Raw genomic sequence first — 18571 nt, 5'->3', positions numbered from 1 at the left:
CACCCCCAGCCTCCACTTCACTCTGATGGGAGGGACTGTGGAGATGCCATAATGAATGACCTCGGCCGTCCTGCGTCAGAAGCTCAGACTTGGGCAAGGGGCTCAGGGGCTGGGGCTTCCAGCAGGGCTCCACCCCAGCATCCTCATCACCCACCTGCACCCAGCACCTGGGGTCCTCAGGCTTCATGCAGTCACACCCCTGCACCAAGCAATCAACCCAGAGCCCAGCTCTGCCCCAGGACTGCGGAGGATGCCAAACTAACTACGACACGGCCCTTCCCCTGAAGGAACTCAGGAGCCTGTCTACTCCAAACAGCTGGAGCCCAGTTAGGGGCTTCTCCTGGTGCCTTGTGTTTCTTATCCTGCTGAGGATATGATGAATTACCATTGTGGGGTGGGGGTTGTGGGTCCTTCACTTCCTGCTGGGGACTTCGTACCTCCAGGAAGAAAGCTCAGGGGAAGGAAATAAACCAACAGTCTTCAGCACATGTATTCCAGCCCCTCCTTCCTGGCAGGGGGGGGTGAATAGCCAGGCTTTGGTGACAAAGCTGAGTCATCTACTCCCAGGGAAGATAAGTGGTCTCCAGGTGATCTTTTCCTGGAGGGGTCTTGGCTCCCCCGAGCTGTGCAGAAAAGTAGTGGTCACTGGAAAAACACTAAGCAAGCTCCGGAGCCCCCTCCCCACCTCTGCTGTGGGACCACCAGCTTGTCTGGGTACTGTCAGGCTGAGCACTGTGACCAGGCCCTGGGCACAGTCACAGGTCAGTTACAGCTGCCGTGTTCTGAGACCACTGCTCCCCTTGGGACAGAGGCGGGGAGGGCGGGAGGGGCAGCTCACGGCCTCCAAGGTGCTGAGGGATCTGCTGACGCTGGTCCCAGGCTTGGGTCCACAAAGCCCATCTCCCTAGACCCTCAGGATTCTCCCGCCCCCGCCATGCCTGTCGTGGCCAGAGCAGTGGCCATGTCTAACCTGTTCCCTTTAGAGAATCACTTCGTGGTGGCCCTGTATGACTATAAGGCCATGAACGACCGGGACCTGCAGATGCTGAAGGGGGAGAAGTTGCAGATCCTGAGCGAGTAAGTGTCCAGGACACCGTCCCTGTCACTGCAGGACCCCCTGCCCTCTCCCCCACCGACACCCCACAGCTGCCTCCTGAATATCTTCTCCAGGGCCCCGCCCCCCACCCCCCAGCCCAGTCACCCAGCACTTTCCTAAACTTGACCCAATCACCTTTCCTTCATGCACTTTTTGAAAGTCTTTCTGGTGAGGTGGTTCCTATTCACTACCTCCCGCTCTGCTGTCAAAATCCTATCCTCTCTTCAAAACCCACCTCTAATGTCACCTCCTCCGTGCAGCCCTCCTGACACCCACAGGGCTTGCCTGACCACTCCATCACAGCTCTGGGTTGGAGTCAGTTGTGTCCAGATTTATCCAGGGTTTCTCCTCTGCCTCAAACGTCATGCTTGTCCTGTGGATCCTGGGAGCTGCTTTTGTTCTCGAAGTTCTGCGAGGGTCTCCATCCAAGAGCAGAACAGCTCTTGGTTCATCCTTTCTTAGCAGCCCTTCTTGTTGCTGTCTTTCCCATCCAGTGCAAACTTACTCCCTAAACTCTAAAAGTGTCCCATTGATCGAGAGGAGGCGGCTCACTAGAAGACTGGGCTGCTCTTGGGTGAATCAGGCTGTGTAGACAAACCTCCCCTGGAGGCCTCATCGTCCCCTTCTTCCCTGGAAGGAAGCTTGCAAGTTGGAAATGACCTGGACACCCCTGGCACTGAGCCCCTGGCCCCAGTCCCTTCTCTCTACCCAACTGTCTGCCTCTCAAAGTTTCTGCCTGAGATGCTGCTGTGGGCTGTGAGCTATCGAGGGAGAGGCCCGCGAGAGTCACTACCCGTTCTGTTTTTCCTTCCTTCCTAGAACTGGAGACTGGTGGTTGGCCAAGTCTCTCATCACAGGAAGAGAAGGCTACGTGCCCAGCAACTTTGTGACTCGGGTAGAGACCCTGGAAGTGGAAAAGTAGGTGAACACACAGCCCCACGGGTGTGCTGGCCGCTTCTGTTCCATGCAGGACCGAGCCAGAAAGCAGCTAAAAAGCAGAGCAGGGTGTGAATCCGGCAGGGAGGGCACAGGAGAGGGGTGGGGACTTGGAGTCGCTGGAAAAGGCTTGTCTAAAATCCCAGACAACGTCTAAGCGTCCGTGTGACGCCAAGGACACCAGGGAGCCTACGCACTCCGCCCATCTGTAAGATGAGAGCTGCCTATTTCCTGGCTAACCAGCCAGCCTCCTCCCCTGCCTCCAGGGGCAGGACTCAGGGCTCACACCTCGGGGGACTCACAGGAGAGCCTGGGCACAGTATCCTCATCACTCACAAGCACACAGCACCAGCCATGTCCTCAGTCATTAGAGCCCCGAACAACCAGAGCCAGAGCCTGGCTCTGCCCAGGGCTGGGGAGGACGCCAAACTGACTCGGACACAGCCCCTCCCCGGAAGGAGCTCAGAGTCCGTCAAACTCATGAGCTGGAGCAGGTTAGCAGCCTTGCCCAGTGATGTTCACCCTCGGGAGGGCTCCCTGCCCAGCACGCCCAGTCCTTGGACCAGAGGGAGGCTAGGGCAGGTCCACCTCAACCAGCCACGCTCAGGGAGCACTAGAGACGCGACGCAAGGAGGGCGGGCTGCAGGGGAAGGTATCGGGTGCATTTACCCAGAGCGAAATTAACAAAGGGCACCACATAGCGTTCTCACTTCTTGTCAAGGAAACACCGAGACCATTGCTGAGAGCAGAGAAAGGGGCTGAGGGAATTTCACGTAGCAAGATACGGGGGTTCAGCTCAGGGTCAAGTTGGCAACAGGAACACAGTGTATCTCAAGGGGGAAGGGACTTGGGTGAAAGATCCCCAGGAGCATGGCCGCTCTCAGCTCTGCCTGCCCTTGTGCTTTTCCCTTCCAGGTGGTTCTTTAGATCCATTTGCCGGAGAGATGCCGAGAGGCAGCTTCTGGCTCCAGTGAATAAGGCTGGTGCCTTTCTTATTAGAGAGAGCGAAACCAACAAAGGTAAGCCTGGGGCCCTGCTGCCCTCCGCATGCAGCCGGGGACCCCCACCTATGGCCGTCCTTCTGGGAGTTGTGAGGGGGCAGAGGAGGTGCCAGCCAGGAGAATCTGATAGCTTCCACCTGGGTGTCCCTGCCACATGGGCTAGCCAGGACAGCCCATGAGTATCCAGTATTTGACCTTGAGGCTGTGCACACACACAGCTCTCCCGAGACCTGGCTAGAAATGCACCCAACACGGATGGTGGATCGGAGAGGGCGTTAGAGAGCTGCTCCAGCCACTGCGGGCTGGTCTCACACGGCTTGGGTCAGCAGGAGCGCTGAAGCTGGCAGGGGCGGAAGAGGGGGGTGACCCATCTGGAATCAAAGGATTTGGGAGCTGAAAGAATCTTCAGAGATCATCTCAGTCAGAGGCTGTGACTCAGACACTTGCAAGAGCCTAGGAGGCAGCAGAAGTTTGGGGCACAGCATGGGATGAAAAAGAAGCGGGTAGTGATCATGAGAACTGGGGGGACTCCTAGACCTAAACCCACTGACCGAGTGGAATGTTTCTGCCACCGCCCTCCGGTCACTGGGTTTTCTCTTTCTCTGTCATTAGTTTTCTGCCTTTCCTTCTTAAAGTGCTTTTGGCCATCAAATATAAAACACATCTAAATATTGCATAAATTATGAACAAGAGCAGAATTATAAACATAGAGTTAGAATAAGTGAACATCTGTGTAACCACAAGAGCAAGAATATTCCAGATGCCCAGAGCCCCTCTCACTGCCCCACTGGTACCCCTTCCTGATTCACCTTCCCACCCCCAGAGAAGCCACCACTATCCTGACCTTGATGGAAGCCCTTTCTTGCCTTTCTTTATAGTTTTACCACCCATGTTTTGTCTGTTTTTCACCTTTATTATACAAGTGGGATCGAGCCATTTTCGTTTTTGTGTCTTATTCCTTTCACTCGACCTTGTAAAATTCTGTATTTGTTTGCTAGGCCTTCTGTAGTAAAGTACAGGAACTGAGAGGCTTAAATAGCAGACCTGTGCTTTCCCACAGTTCCAGAGGCCAGAGATCGACGGTTGAGGTGTCAGCAGGGCTGGTTCCCCGGGGCCTCTCTCCCCAGCTTGCAGGCGGCCGTCTTCTCTCTGTGTCCCCATGTGGCCATCCTCTGCATCTGTCTGTGTCCTCATCCCCTCTTGTAAGGACACCAGTTGCGTTGGATCAGGACCCACCTCAGTAATGTGACCGCCCCTTTAAAGACCCTATTTCCAAAGATAGTCACATCACTGGGGTACAGGACTTGAACACAGGAATTAGCAGGGATGGGGGGACACAATTCCGTCCATCACAGATGCATTTGCACGGCTGAGGCAACAGCAATAATCTGTTCACTTTGACAGCTAAACAGAATCCAGGATATGAATATTCCATAAGTTCTTTCTCCATATGGTGGAATTGGGGCTGTTTCCAGTTTGGGGCTGTTATAAAGGTACTGCTATGAACCTTGAGGCATATGCTTCCTGGTAGGTTTGCCTCTAGCCTTCCATCTTTGAGATACTGGGCCAATATTCCCATTTGAAAGATGGGGAAACTGAGGGAAGAAGTGACTCATTCGAGACCAACAGTGAACAAGCATCAGGGCCCAATCATCTGAGAGGCTCTGAACATTTTCACAAGCTCTAAAATGTGTCAAACAGACCTAACACTGGGCGGATGGAGGAGAACTTGCCAAGCAGGGTGAAGATGACTAGATGTTTTGTTTGCTGTAGAATATTTCAAACATATACACAAGTAAAGCAAATAGTAAATGGAACCCCTGTACTCAACACCCAGCTTCAACAATAATCAACCCAGCTAATCTGATTTCATGTACATCCCCACCCCCATTACTTTGAAGCAAATGCCAGACATCACGTCATTTCACCAGGAAATGATGTTTTAATGGCTGCCTGTTGCTAAGGGGCCCTCTGGAGAGAAAGCCACCCCAACCTCAGTGTGAAGGAGGAAAGGATCTCTAAAGGTGGGGTGTCTCCTCCTGTCCTTGCCCCCCCACCCCACAACTAGTCCAGGCTGGGATTGGCCAGTTGGAGCAGGGGCTAGAAGACCCCGCGCAAGTATACAGCACCTCTATACACATGCGCACACATTCCGCGGAAATCCAAAGCCTCTTCAGGCGGGAAGGAACACTGCTCCCAGAAGGCGGGCAGCGACTTCTAACCTAAGAGGTCTCCAGGACATCCCTTAGCTTCTCGAGACTAATTTTACTGGTATGTATGTTAGAACTGACTAGTTTCCCAGTTCAAGGACAGGTGGCCTTTACGAAAATCTCAGTCTCTGGGAGCCCAGCCCCGCGTCCCAGCTCATTCCAGCCGCAGGGTGGAGGCAGGACAGGGGATCCAGATGTTGTGAACAGGAAGGATTGAGATCCGCTTTAAGAAGAGGGAATGCCAAATTGTAAAAAGATATTAGGGACGGGCCCTGAGAGGAGCCCACACGGCAGAGAGGCCCTAAATAAGAGCTCCCGTGGCACTGGAGGAAGAGACTCGGGTCTCCTTGGCTGATCTGGAGCCATCACAAGCAGGGAACAGCCGCGGGAGTGGAGAAGATAGCTCTTTTCCTCACTAGGGCGGAGCGTGGATGAATGTACTCACTAGCGCCACTCTCCTGTGATACCCGGGCTTGCTGCACTCACCAGGGGCGAAGTTGGGAAGACACTTTGCAGCGTGCAGGTTGGGCTGGGGTAGGATACGAGGGGCGGGATGTCAGCGGTAAGACACGTCACAGGACGCGCGGCCTCTCCACATCCTTTTGCAGGTGGGCGATGAGACAGGCGCAATGGCCAAGGTAGGGGAGAAGGGATTTGAGATGGGGTGATAGTCTGATAAGGGAGGAAAGACGCCGGAAGACGAACAGCGCTGGGCAAAAATCAAGCGCCCACGCCCAGGACAAGAGGTGTCCGAGCCTGACACCTGGTGGCGGAGGGTGGTACTGCCCGCTGTAGGCGCGCCTTTAGTACGGTCACGGGAGCCCCCAAGCTGATCGCTGATCAGCCAAGGGCCCTGGGGCAAGCGACATCCCCCTTCGGGGCCTCAGGTTTCTCATTTAGCAAGTAAAAGTGGAAGCATGTGGCACCCAGATAGCTGAACAGAGGCGCCTTATAGAAATATCAAGTTCATGGAAAAAAATTTTCTCAGCTGGAAATTGTTGCCTCCTAAATTGCTCTTAACCCTTGGCATCTGCAACCTCTGACTGCAGGAAACATTAGCCTAGAAAACAGAATACGTAGATGTATGTATGGATGTGAACAGAAGCCCTGGGTTGTGTCTTATTATGCTCTTCCCCATGGACAGGAGTGCTTTGGGTTGTAATTTGCTATTGCATGTGGGGCAGAGTCAATCTTTCAGTGGAATGAAGGAATGAATGAGTGAGTCAATCTCTTAGTCCCTCCAAAAACTATATTTCTCAATATTCCAGGGCAAAGGGTCCTCAAGTCCCAGGTGCCCAAGTAGGAGAACAGCCTGATGGCTAAGAGAGCATTCTGCCTGCTCCAGAGTTCTGGAGCAGTTTTAGGAGGTTTGAGGAGGAATGCAAAGGACAGAGTTAGAATGAGCTGATAGGAAAGGCTTTCAGGAGGGTGGAGGGTGAGATTAAGAAAAAGGTAACTGATGATGGTCAAAATGGAAAGCAGAATTGGCGGAACTTGCCTGCAATGCAGGAGACCTGGGTTTGATCTCTGGGTCAGGAAGATCCCCTGCAGAAGGGAATGGCTACGTACTCCAGTATTCTTGCCTGAAGAATTTCATGGACAGAGGAGCCTGGAGGGCTACAATCCATGGAGTCTCAAAAGAGTCGGACACGACTGAGCGACTAACAACACTTTTCCAAGGCCTTGAAATGAAGCCCAAATCCCAATCCTGGTTTTCCCTCTTTGTGTCTTACTTCTCACGCGTGTGTCTTTGTTAACTCTCTAGGTGCCTTTTCTCTGTCTGTGAAGGATGTGACCACGCAGGGGGAGGTGATCAAACACTATAAGATCCGCTCCCTGGATGAAGGCGGCTATTACATCTCCCCCCGGAACACCTTCCCCACTCTTCAGGCTCTGGTGCAGCACTATTCTAGTAAGAGGGGGGCATCTGATAGAGGGGTGGGCTGTACCAGAGGAGCCCTCATGTCTCTCCATCACTGAGTTCTCAAGATCGCATGAATCATTGGTGCTATTTTGGCGGAGGGGTGGAGGATTATCCCAAGGCTGGACCCAAGGTGTTGATAACTGTCAACATAATGATGTCCCTGATCCTGTAGGTTGGCTGTGACCACATGGAGAATAGCAAGTATTTTCAGTCTTAGAGACAGCAGGACAATGATAGCATGCTAAGCTTATTTTATGTAAAACAAATGTAGAGAGCTGAGTGTGTGTGTGTGTGTGTGCCCTTGTGCACACTGAACTTGGGGTGGATGTGGGGCTGTCAAGGAGGAGCAGGGACACAGCTGGGAGTGATATAGCGCTCATGATCTATATGGTCTCCACACATCTGTCTATGCTTGTGACCTCCAGCTCATCTCTTCTTTCCTAATGCAGAGAAAGGGGACGGGTTGTGCCAGAGGCTGACCCAGCCCTGTGTGAGCCTGGCCCCCCAGAACCCCTGGGCCCAGGATGAGTGGGAAATCCCCCGGCAGTCTCTCAAGCTGGTCAGGAAGCTTGGGTCCGGGCAGTTTGGTGAAGTCTGGATGGGTGAGTATGTGGTACTCCGGGAGTCGCTCACCCACTGCCCTGCGTCCTAGAGCACAGAAGGCTCGGGACCTGCACAGGGCGTCGTACTTCCCACAGAGGCTTGTGGAGGGGAAGGGACTGGGGCCATATACCCACTTTACAGACGGGGTAATGCAAGCACAGAACACTGAAGTCACCTGCCCTCGGCTGTTCTAACATGGTGATGAAGCAGGGGTAGAATGCAGCTCTCCCCCTGTCCCCACCCCAGCCCATTCCCGCCTTCCTTCTTCACTACCCAAAGCTGCCTTTGCCATTGACTCCTGTGTGACCTGGAAGAGGAGCCTGGCTAGCTCGTCTTAGCTTTGTCTCACTGGGTGGAAACAGCATGTTAACCATGGGGAGAGCTGAACCAGGGGCTCCAGGACCCTGATAACAAAGTCACCACATGCAGCTGTGAGAATAGCCTGTCCCTTAACTTCCCAGCCCCTGTGGCCTCACCTTCAATTACAGTGAATGGCCGCTCTTCTGCTTACCAGCGTGTGATCAGAATATAAAAGATGCTTTATTTTATCCCTGGAAAGGTCCATGTCTCTGTGGCATGATTTCAGGTGGGGTCCTGCTGCCTCCCTGATTCCTCCGGCATCCAGGACTGATGCCTGGGGCACCCCTGGCAGGAGCTTCCCCTGGCTCCTTGCAAGTCTGAGTCCTGACTTATCTTTTCACTTCAGTGTAGACAGGGACCTAATGGACTGGGGGGGTGGGGGCGGTTAGGGGTGTGTGCAGGTGCTGTAAGGATCTGGAAATGAACATCACAAGGCACAGAGAGGGGGACGGAGGCCCCAGCCACCTCTGCCTCCTCTATGATTCTGCCACGGGCTGTGATGCTTACTGCCACACTGAAGCTATCAAGTGGTCAGAGAGACTCATTATGTAGGGATAGGCGGACAAAAGGGACACACCCCAGACTTGGTTGTAGGGACCAGGAGGTGAAACAGCCCCCTTCCCAGGCTGGGTAATTTCCATAACTGCCCGGGGTTCCTGTCTAGCAGAGGAGGCTGGGACAGGCTCGAATCCTTCTAGGTAAGCAGGCACATCCGTCACCATCAGGAGCTGTAATTCCAGCCCAGGACCACTTCTAGGGGGTGGGGCTCTGGCCTCAGTGCCCCATCTATATAGAACAGGGATGGCTCCTGGAAGCTTACATAGATTTTGGTTAAGGTTTCACCTCCCCCCACCTCCACATTCTCTGAAATCCTCTTCATCTTCTTCTGTCCCCGGGCCTCAGGTTATTATAAAAACAACATCAAGGTGGCCATCAAGACCTTGAAGGAGGGAACCATGTCTCCAGAGGCCTTCCTGGGTGAGGCCAACCTGATGAAAACTCTCCAGCATGAGAGGCTGGTCCGTCTCTACGCTGTGGTCACCAAGGAACCCATCTACATCGTGACTGAGTACATGGCCAGAGGTAGGGCCCTGCCCAGGGCTGCATCCCTCAGACAGAGGCAGGGAGGCTTGAGGGTGGGAGTCCAGGCTTGGGGTCGCCGAGAAGGATAAGGCTGATCTGCTCTGTGAGTTTGCCTGGCTGGGGGACCTCTGCAGGGGACCACTGAGGCATGAGCTGGATCAATCAGCCAACATCCTGCAGATCTAGGGTGTTCCACACGCATGGGTGGGGGCAGAGTGAAGGATGATGAGAACAAGACAGCCAAGTGGTCCTTATAGAGGAGTTTCCATAACTCAGGAGACCCTGAACCAGCATCTTTGCAGGGACCCTCCTGTGCCCAGGACTGCTTGGCACCCCCTGGGGTGGACAGAGGGCAGCAAAGTCAAAAGAATAGTAGGCTGGGCGTCCAGAGACAGTTCTAGTCCAGGAGACCTTTTACAACCCTATGAACACGGATGATGAGAGGTTGGTGAGACGGCCACTGAGGTCCAGAGTATGGCCATTCTCTACTGGGGCCTGAGGAATCCTTCTCACCCCTCCTATGACCCTGACTGCACCCTGATTCCTGTCGGATCCTAAAATGCTGTCTGTTCCTTAAAGGGTGCCATGAAGGGGTCCTACATTGAGCTGGAGGCATGTGGCTCCCTTGCTCACCTCTTAGCCACCCCTCAGGTGAGCAGTCCCCCGCTCTTAGATACCAAAGAGGCGGTCTGTCCCCTGTACCGACTCCAGGAGATAAGTCTCCGTAATTCTGGTGATTTCTTGCATCTTCGGAGGCAGAATGTCCGCCAACAAAGGGTGAGGGGTGAGGAGGGCAGAAGATGCTTTGTAATGTCATGCAGGGAATGAGCAGTTCCTTGACTGTGTGACCTTGACCCTGACCGAGACCTGATGCCCTCCGAGCAGCTGGCAGCATATCAGCGCCTCTTGGGAGCTGTGAGGGCTGAGATGAAGTTTCTGTAGAGCAGAGGCACCTGCAGCCGTGGGTGGTTTGTTCTGTGGGTACAAGAGGCCTGAAAGAGTGCCACCCACTTCCCGCCCAGATGGGCAGCAGCCCACACCCTGAGAGGCTGGCCCGGCCAGGGTCGGGTCACCCAGTGGAAGTTCAGCTACAACTTCTCTTTCCTCAGGCTGCCTGCTGGATTTCCTGAAGACAGATGAAGGTAGCCGACTGTCCCTCTCAAGGCTGATTGACATGTCGGCCCAGGTTCGTGAGCGCCAAATGCAGTGATCCAGGCCCCTGGGCCCTGTCCTCTGCCCCTGTGGCTCAGCGAGATCAACTCTTTGGAGGCTGTCGGTTAGATTTAGGCTGGGCTGTGAGAGACAGAAGGCCCAAGTCGTCATAGTTTCAATGTGTCAGCACCAGAGGCGGGCAGTCTGGGGCAGGCAGTGGAGATGCCCCTCAGAGTCACAGGGACCCAGGTTTCTTCCACCCACTGGGGTCTTAACAGATCATCTGCCCACCCAGGGACCTGCTCATGCTTTAGCATCTTGTCCTCCTCAGCCAGGAAGAAGAAGTGGGAGGGAGGGGGCAAACCGCACCCCCTCCCTTAGAGCCAACTGCTGGAAGTCACTCACTACACTTGCTCTCCCAGCCCCCTGGCCACCTGTCACCTGCCCGCACCTAGCTGCAAGGGAGCTTGGGAAATGTAGTCTGTCTCCTAGGCAGCCATGAAGGTTCTGTTGGTGAGGACCAGAGGAAGAAAGGACGGTGTGGGGAACCCAGAGAGTTCCCACGAATTCCACGTCATATGGCAGGTCAGCACTTTGTGGTGACCTCCTCCGTCCTCAGAGGGTGCCCATCAATGCCTTCTGGAGACTCAGACATCATGAGGCGAAGAGCAAAATGAAGGGGAGGGAAACGTTCCTCCCGGGGGATTTTAGCTGAGGACTCTAACTGGCAGCAAAGCACATCTGGTGGCCCTGGGTGTGTGTCTGTTAAAACTGGAACTCTCAGAAGAAAAGCTCCGGTCTGTGGTCAGCCCGTGAGACACAGAAACACACACACACATCCTGTTGGAGGGAGGCACCCTCCCCTATCCCACACCACCCCCACCCCCCTCCAAGTCGTTATCTGCTATTAGTATCAGGGCAGGAACTGAGGTCACCGTGCCTTTTTTCCACCCCCTTTTTTCCACTGAGGTGCGCACAGGCTGGGTTGAACAGGATGGTGAGGTGGTCTCGGAAAACTAAGCCTGGTAACTGGTTTCAAACCACAGCTCAGTGATAAGCCTGCCCATTCCCTTTTTTCCCTTTCTTTTCCTTTTCTCACTCTCTGGCAATGGTCTCCGTCAATCCTCTGGGAAATCTTGGGTCCCCTAGAGGCAAGCGATATGAAAAGTCACCTGAGTTATAAGTTCAGTTCAGTTCAGTCGCTCAATCGTGTCCGACTCTGCGACCCCATGGACTGCAGCACGCCAGGCTTCCCTGTCCATCACCAACTCATGGAGTTTACTCAAATTCATGTCCATCGAGACAGTGATGCCGTCCAGCCATCTCATCTTCTGTCGTCCCCTTCTCCTCCTGCCCTCAATCTTTCCCAGCATCAGGGTCTTTCCTAATGAGTTAGTTCTTTCCATCAGGTGGTCAAAGTATTGGAGTTTCAGCTTCAGCATCAGTCCTTCCAAAGAATATTCAGGACTGTTTTCCTTCAGGATGGACTGGTTGGATCTCCTTGCAGTCCAAGGGACTCTTAAGAGTCTTCTCCAACACTCAGTTCAAAAGCATCCACTCTTCGGCGCTCAGCTTTCATTATAGTCCAACCCTCATATCCATGCATGACCACTGGAAAACCATTGCTTTGACTAGATGGACCTTTCTTGGCAAAGTAATGTCTCTGCTTTTTAATATGCTGTCTAGGTTGGTCATAACTTTTCTTCCAAGGAGCAAGTGTCTTTTAATTTCATGGCTGTGGTCACCATCTGCAGCGATTTTGGAGCTCAAAATAATAAAGTCTGTCACTGTTTCCACTGTTTCCCCATCTATTTGCCATGAAGTGATGGGACCAGATGCCATGATCTTAGTTTTCTGAATGTTGAGCTTTAAGCCAACTTTTTCACTCTCCTCTTTCACTTTCATCAAGAGGCTCTTTAGTTCTTCTTCACTTTCTGCCATAAGGGTGGTGTCATCTGCATATCCAAGATTATTGATATTTCTCCCGGCAATCTTGATTCCAGCTTGTGCTTCATCCAGCCCAGCATTTCTCATGATGTACTCTGCAAATAAATAAGTTTATAAGTAGATGTGGCCAAGAATCTGAAGGTTAGGAAAGCAGAAAGTCAGAACCTTCCAGGTGAACAGCTTCTAAAACACATTCTGGTCACGCAAATGCCTCGCTCTGTGTACAAGCATTCACACACGCATGCACACTCTGCCTTCTGGGTGCTCCTTATCCTGCTCCACAGCATGAAGGGCAAAGCTCCCCTCCAGCCGCAGCCCGTGTGCCTCACTTTGCAGCCACGCGGCAGCTCCCCCGTCCTGTCACCCCGCCTGTCTCTGATGTCAGGCTCTGATGCACAGGGTGGCCTAAAGTCCTTTCTCCCCCTGCGGGAGGCTGGCCTTCACTGTGGGGCCCACTCCCTCAGATTGCAGAAGGAATGGCGTACATCGAGCAGATGAATTCAATCCACCGGGACCTGAGAGCGGCCAACATCCTGGTGTCTGAGGCCTTGTGCTGCAAAATCGGCGACTTCGGCTTGGCCCGGATCATCGACAATGAATACACCGCCCAGGAGGGTGAGCAGCACACAGCTCCCCAGCCCCCCGCGGACGTCTTGCCGTGCGAGTCTGACCTTGCTCCCGGCTAGTTCAGCATGTCCCTGACGTGCTTTGCAGAGCACAGGTGCCTCAGGAGGAGTGACTATGTGAGAGAGTAGGCTTAGAGGTACCACCCATTCTCTGAGTCCTCTCTCGGAGGTTCCCAGCCCAGAGCAGCATAGTAAAGGCACTGAGAAGGCGTGCAGCTGAGGAACAGGGCACATATGTTTCACGTTGTGTCTCCCGAAGTCATTGGAACCCCAGAAACTTCTTTCACGAAGGTTCTGTGAACCTCTCATAGAACCAGGGGTTCACAGAGCAGGCTTTAGAAAACACTACTCTAATGGCCTGCCTGCTCAGTCACTTCAGTCATGTCCAACTCTTTTTGACCCCATGGACTTGTAGCCCACCAGGCTCCTCTGTCCATGGGATTCTCCAGGCAAGAATACTGGAATGGGTTGCCATTTCCTCCTTCAGGGGATCTTCCCAGCCTGGGGATGGAACATGCATCTCTTACATCTCCTGCATTGGCAGGTGGGTTCTTTACCACTAATGCCACCTGGAAAACCCAAAGTATGAGCAGCAAAAACCTAATACCTGAATTGGGGTTGCTACAGGTGCTTTGCTTTACTTTGTAAAAACTTAGGCAAAATCCTCTTTTCAAGAGGATTTGAGGCGCTCAAAATACATTTCATTAAGCAAGTGAGTGATATTAGTGAACATATTCATCAGTTGATACGGGAAATGGATTATCTGTCCCATTCATTGAGGGAACTTCAGGCGAGAAAGCTAGGGAAGGTGCAGGTGATCAAGGGCTGGGCCATGCAGCCTGCTGTGGACGTCATCCAGGGCTGCAGGATTTGAACTCCTTCCTCACTGTGACCCTAGGAGGTACATGAGTCACGTGTCACCACTTCCCTTTTGCAGGAAAGGATTAACTAAGGCAGTAAAGTGAAAGTGTTAGTCAGTTGCACCTGACTCTTTGCAACCCCATGGACTATAGCCCACCAGCCTCCTCTGTCCATGGGATTTCCCAGGCAAGAATACTGGAGTGGGTAGCTATTCCCTTCTCCAAGGGATCTTCCTGACCCAGGGATTGAACCCAGGTCTCCTGCACTTGAGGCAGATTCTTTACTGTCTGAGCCAGCAGGGGATCCCAACTAAGGCAAGGACAAGTTAAATGATTTGCCCCAGTCATGGGTTCATGTTAGTAAACAAGGCTAATGGGAGGTGGAAACAAACTGTTCAGTCTCAGGTAAAAACACACGCTGGTCGCCCAGTGAAGCCGATTCAGGCAGACACAAAGCGGGCGAGGGGGGTGGTATTTGCCCTTTGGTGCCGTGGACCCCCAGGGTCTTCACACTCCTGGTCACATGTCCTGTGGGTCTAAATGACTCCCTGGACGCACTTCTGTCTGATATAGTGACCCAGGCATCCCCAGGCAGGGCAGGGGCTGGGGGAGAAAGAGCAAGGAGTTGCGGGGTGTGGAGGAAGTCATTCATGGCCTCACGAAGCTGCTCATGGCTTTTCTTGCAGGGGCCAAGTTCCCCATCAAGTGGACCGCCCCAGAGGCCATCCATTTTGGGGTGTTCACCATCAAAGCGGACGTGTGGTCATTTGGAATCCTCCTGATGGAAATTGTCACTTATGGGCGTGTGCCCTACCCAGGTAGGCGGCTGCGTCCTGCAGCGACCCTCCCAGCTCAGGGCCATCCAGAGGCAGCTATGATGGCAGATGTCTCACCCGCAGGGTCTGGGGCTGCCCACCTGCGTGTCAGAATAGAGCCCCACGGTTGAAACTGAAAGCCAGGTGTGCCGCTGTGGGGGCGGGGCTGCCCTCCCTGCCCTCAGCATTGCTCTTGGAAACAGGACTGTGTCCCATGCATCCAGCAGAGGTCAGTGAGCCCACAAATCTGGAATTCAGTTAAGGTCGGGGTCTGAATTCAAGTTTCTTCCAATTAGTTTGCCCTCAGTTGAGTGGCCAAGTGGTCCCTCCCTTGGCCTTACACCATGGGTACAGCCCCCAAACCTCCATCCTGAGAGCCAACCCCCAGGCCGATCTGAAGGGCTTGGGCCCTTAGCAGCCCCTGGGAGGGGCTGGGGCCTGTTCACCAAGCACCTGCTTGGTGAGTGATGGTCACCTGTGTGCCTGACAGTCCCAGGTAAGCAGGTAGCACCCCATCCAGGAGGAACTGCCCCGCACTGAGATCATCTACACTGTTCTGGAAGCAATGAAAAGTACATAGAGGGATGCGTGAAGGTGGCACCAACCGGGCTGAGAGGGCAGAGACGCCGGTGGATGCCCCGCCGGTCCTCAGCCACGTCCCTTCCACCTCCAGGGATGAGCAACCCCGAGGTCATCCGCAACCTGGAGCGCGGCTACCGCATGCCGCGCCCAGACTCGTGCCCACCTGAGCTGTACAACGGCATCATCGCCGAGTGCTGGCGCAGCCGGCCGGAGGAGCGGCCCACCTTCGAGTTCCTGCAGTCGGTGCTCGAGGACTTCCACACGGCCACCGAGGGCCAGTACGAGCTGCAGCCCTAGGCCCGCGTGCAGAGCGGTCTGGCCTCGGCCCCAGAGGCACTGGAAGGCGGGGAGATGTCCGCACGCCCATTTCTCAGACGAGGAAACTAGAGGCGGCTGGGTCGCGGCCTGGCCTTTGGAGCGGGATGCAATCGCAGCGCCACACCTGTCCGGTTGCGCGCCCCTGGGCGACTTAGCCTCGTCGTGCCTTCACCTTCACGCTGGCACAGAGGAGACGAACCACGACAGAACCTACCTCGCATGTTCCTCACGAGGATGCCCCGGTGAAAAGTTCAGGGTAGTGCCCGGCACCCTCCTCAGAGTCCGTCATCACGTCACAGAAGGCTCCCTGTGCTGGCACCGGAAACAAGAATCCACCGGCGACCCGAGTCCCGCGGCTCTCACCTGACCCGGACCGCGCTCGGCACTCTGGGACTTCTCGGAAATAAAGTCGCGAGACCTGACGTTTCCCGTGTCGTTTTTGGCGACGAGCCTGGACAGCGCACACGTGCCATTCGTGGCTGCATGGGTGGTGCCTCGAGGGACTCGCAGACGGCCCTGGGTTTCAGGAGGAAATCTAGGACCCCAGCCCCAAGACCGGGGCGCCGTCACTGCCTCTTAGGGCAGCTGGAGCAGCAGCAGCAGGTGGCGCTCTCACCTCAGACATCCTCAGCCTCCAGGTCTGAGCTGGGTGATGGGGGGAAGGGGGGTTTTGCTCAGCAATGGCGCCTGCAAGGGAGGCGAACAAGCCCTGGGCTCTGGGTCCCTGGAGCGGGAGCATAAACAGGTGACTCGGGGATGGTAACACCGAGGAACGCTCCGGGCTCCGCACGGTTCATTGAAGCTCGCCATTTGTCATGTTTTTGTTTTGCTTATGCTAGATTTTACTTCTTTACAGAAAAATAAATGAAAAGTATAGAGAATTCCTATTTAACCCCTCATCCTGCCCCACCCCAAACTTCCCCTATTGTTAACATCTTGCAGTCGTGGCTATACATTTGTAAGGACTGAGGAGCCAGTACTGACACATTATTATTAACTGAAATCCATAGTTTACCTGTGTGGCTTCTCAGGTAGCTTAGTGGTAAAGAACCTGTCTGCCAGTGCAGGAGATGTGGGAGACATGAGTTTGATCCCTGGGTTGGGAAGATACCCTAGAGGAGGGCATGGCAATCCACTCCAGTATTCTTGGACAGTGGAGCCTGGTGGGCTACAGTCCATGAGGTCGCAAAGAGTCGGACACATCTAAAGCAACTTAGCATACAGTTTTACCTTAGGATCCACTCTTTGCCCTGTGTTTTGTGGGTGGAGACCTATGTATACTCCCATGCTGTCAAGCAGTATTACAGAATAGCTTCCTTGCATTCCCTGGGCTCCACCTGTTCTTCCCTCCCACCCGCCCCAAACTTCTGGCCAACAACTCTGATCCTGTGACAGTCTGAACTGAATAGAGCTTCATAATCAATCAATATTTATTGGGTATAAAGAGAGAGGTAGACCCTATGATCCTTGTTTTAGAAATGAGGAAACTGGGGCACAGAGAGTGTAAGTAACCAACCCAAGGCCACACAGCTAGTAAATAGTGGAGTGAGGACTCACCACTCTTAACCATTCTTCCAGGAAGATTCTGTCCCGATGTCTCAGACCATGCCCCCTCGAAGCCTTGGGCCTCCGTGCTGGGCTCTCGGGAGAAGGAGGCTCACAGTAGGCTGAGCGGTTGGGAGAAAGCCCACCCACCTCAAGCACAGAAACCCCTCTTGCTTCTGGCTCACATGCTCAGTTATTTGAACAGAGTGTGACTGTTAAATTGTTTTGAAAATCGGTCATTGGGTCCAACCCTCATGCCATTCTCACCCTCTCCCGAGTGGAAACTGAGGCCTAGATGAGGACTCAGAGTCACACCAGGTCCGCAGACCGGGGCCCAGCCCTCAGCCCTAGTCCTGCCTCTGCCCACACCAACTCACCCGCTTTCCTGGAGGGCAGATTTTAGTTTATTGCAGGCTTTTTTTTAAATAAAAAACAGACATCTTTGTATTTGTGTGTGTATGCAGTCACTCAGTCGTATCCGACTTTTTGCAACCCCATGGACTGTAGCCCACCAGGCTCTTCTGTCCATGGGATTTTCCAGACAAGAATACTGAAGTGGGTTGCCATTTTCTCCTCCAGGGGATATTCCCAATCCAGGGATTGAACTCATGTCTCCTGAGGCGTCTACATTGGCAGGTGTGTTCTTTACCACTGAGCCACCTGGGAAGCCCTTCTTGTATTTGAGAATTCTCCAAATCAGATTAATTAGCTCCCTGGAAAAACCTCATTTCTTAACCATGGCAAAAGAGCTATTCATTTGATGGAACAGAGTCCAGAGCCTTTAAAACATTACTCACAGTACCTCCCTAGTGGTCCAGTGGTTAAGACTCCACGCTTCCACTGCAGGGGGCGAGGGTTCAATCCCTGGTCCAGGAACTAAGTTCCCACATGCCCTGGGGCACAGGCAAAAGAACAGGAATCCAATATTTTTTAAAAAGTTACTAATGAGAATGGGGCCCCCAGGGCGCAGCACTTGACAGTTTACAAAGGGGTCCCTGGCTCTACGAGGCCTCTGAGATGTGTGGCCGCCTGAGTGGCCGCTGGGTTCCTCCTAGTCCTGAACGGGGGGGAGGTGGCAAGGCTGACGGTGCCACTCACCATCACATCACTGCGGTGGAGGGGCCGGCGCGCTGACCCTGGCTTCACGCCCAGCACTTGAGGGATCCAGCAAATAGCACTGAGATGAAAAGCGAGGATTGGGGTGGACCCAACTCATGCAGGGCAGGCTAAGTGGCCGTGTGGGGCTATCCTCTTAATAAGGTTAAGCAAACCGCTTTGAGAGGATGACAGGAAGGTTTTGTGAGCGCCTGGTGGAAAAGCAAGGAGGAGAAACATCTGGTGCTGGTGGGGCCGCGGGCTGCATGTCTCATCCTTGAGACAGTAACTCTGGTCCCCAGAGAGGTGAGGTGGCCAGAGTCCTTGCCCATAAGATGGGGATTCTGTTGATAATTCATGGGGTGGCGGCTCCCCCTGACAGCAACCAAGAACATAAAAATAGCCATCAGGGAGTGTC

General features: G+C 53.8%; 1 protein-coding gene across 4 annotated transcripts in view; it reads left to right on the top strand.

Moving 5' to 3' along the window:
- Positions 1-15935, top strand: part of BLK (BLK proto-oncogene, Src family tyrosine kinase) — a 51454-nt gene extending 35519 nt beyond the window's left edge. For all 4 annotated transcript variants that reach the window (XM_043891215.1, XM_043891217.1, XM_043891214.1 and 1 more), the window contains exons 4-13: positions 984-1077; positions 1916-2014; positions 2948-3051; positions 7009-7155; positions 7617-7769; positions 9034-9213; positions 10323-10399; positions 12777-12927; positions 14485-14616; positions 15287-15935. In XM_043891215.1, coding sequence (XP_043747150.1) covers positions 984-1077; positions 1916-2014; positions 2948-3051; positions 7009-7155; positions 7617-7769; positions 9034-9213; positions 10323-10399; positions 12777-12927; positions 14485-14616; positions 15287-15492 — 1343 coding nt within the window. In that variant the 3' untranslated portion in view covers positions 15493-15935. The remainder of the gene's footprint in view (positions 1-983; positions 1078-1915; positions 2015-2947; positions 3052-7008; positions 7156-7616; positions 7770-9033; positions 9214-10322; positions 10400-12776; positions 12928-14484; positions 14617-15286) is intronic.
- Positions 15936-18571: the final 2636 nt, after the last annotated feature.

The sequence above is a fragment of the Cervus elaphus genome, chromosome 29 (genome assembly GCF_910594005.1).
Source record: "Cervus elaphus chromosome 29, mCerEla1.1, whole genome shotgun sequence".
In the NCBI taxonomy this organism is placed as follows: domain Eukaryota; kingdom Metazoa; phylum Chordata; class Mammalia; order Artiodactyla; family Cervidae; genus Cervus; species Cervus elaphus.
This window is presented reverse-complemented; position numbering and strand designations above follow the sequence as displayed.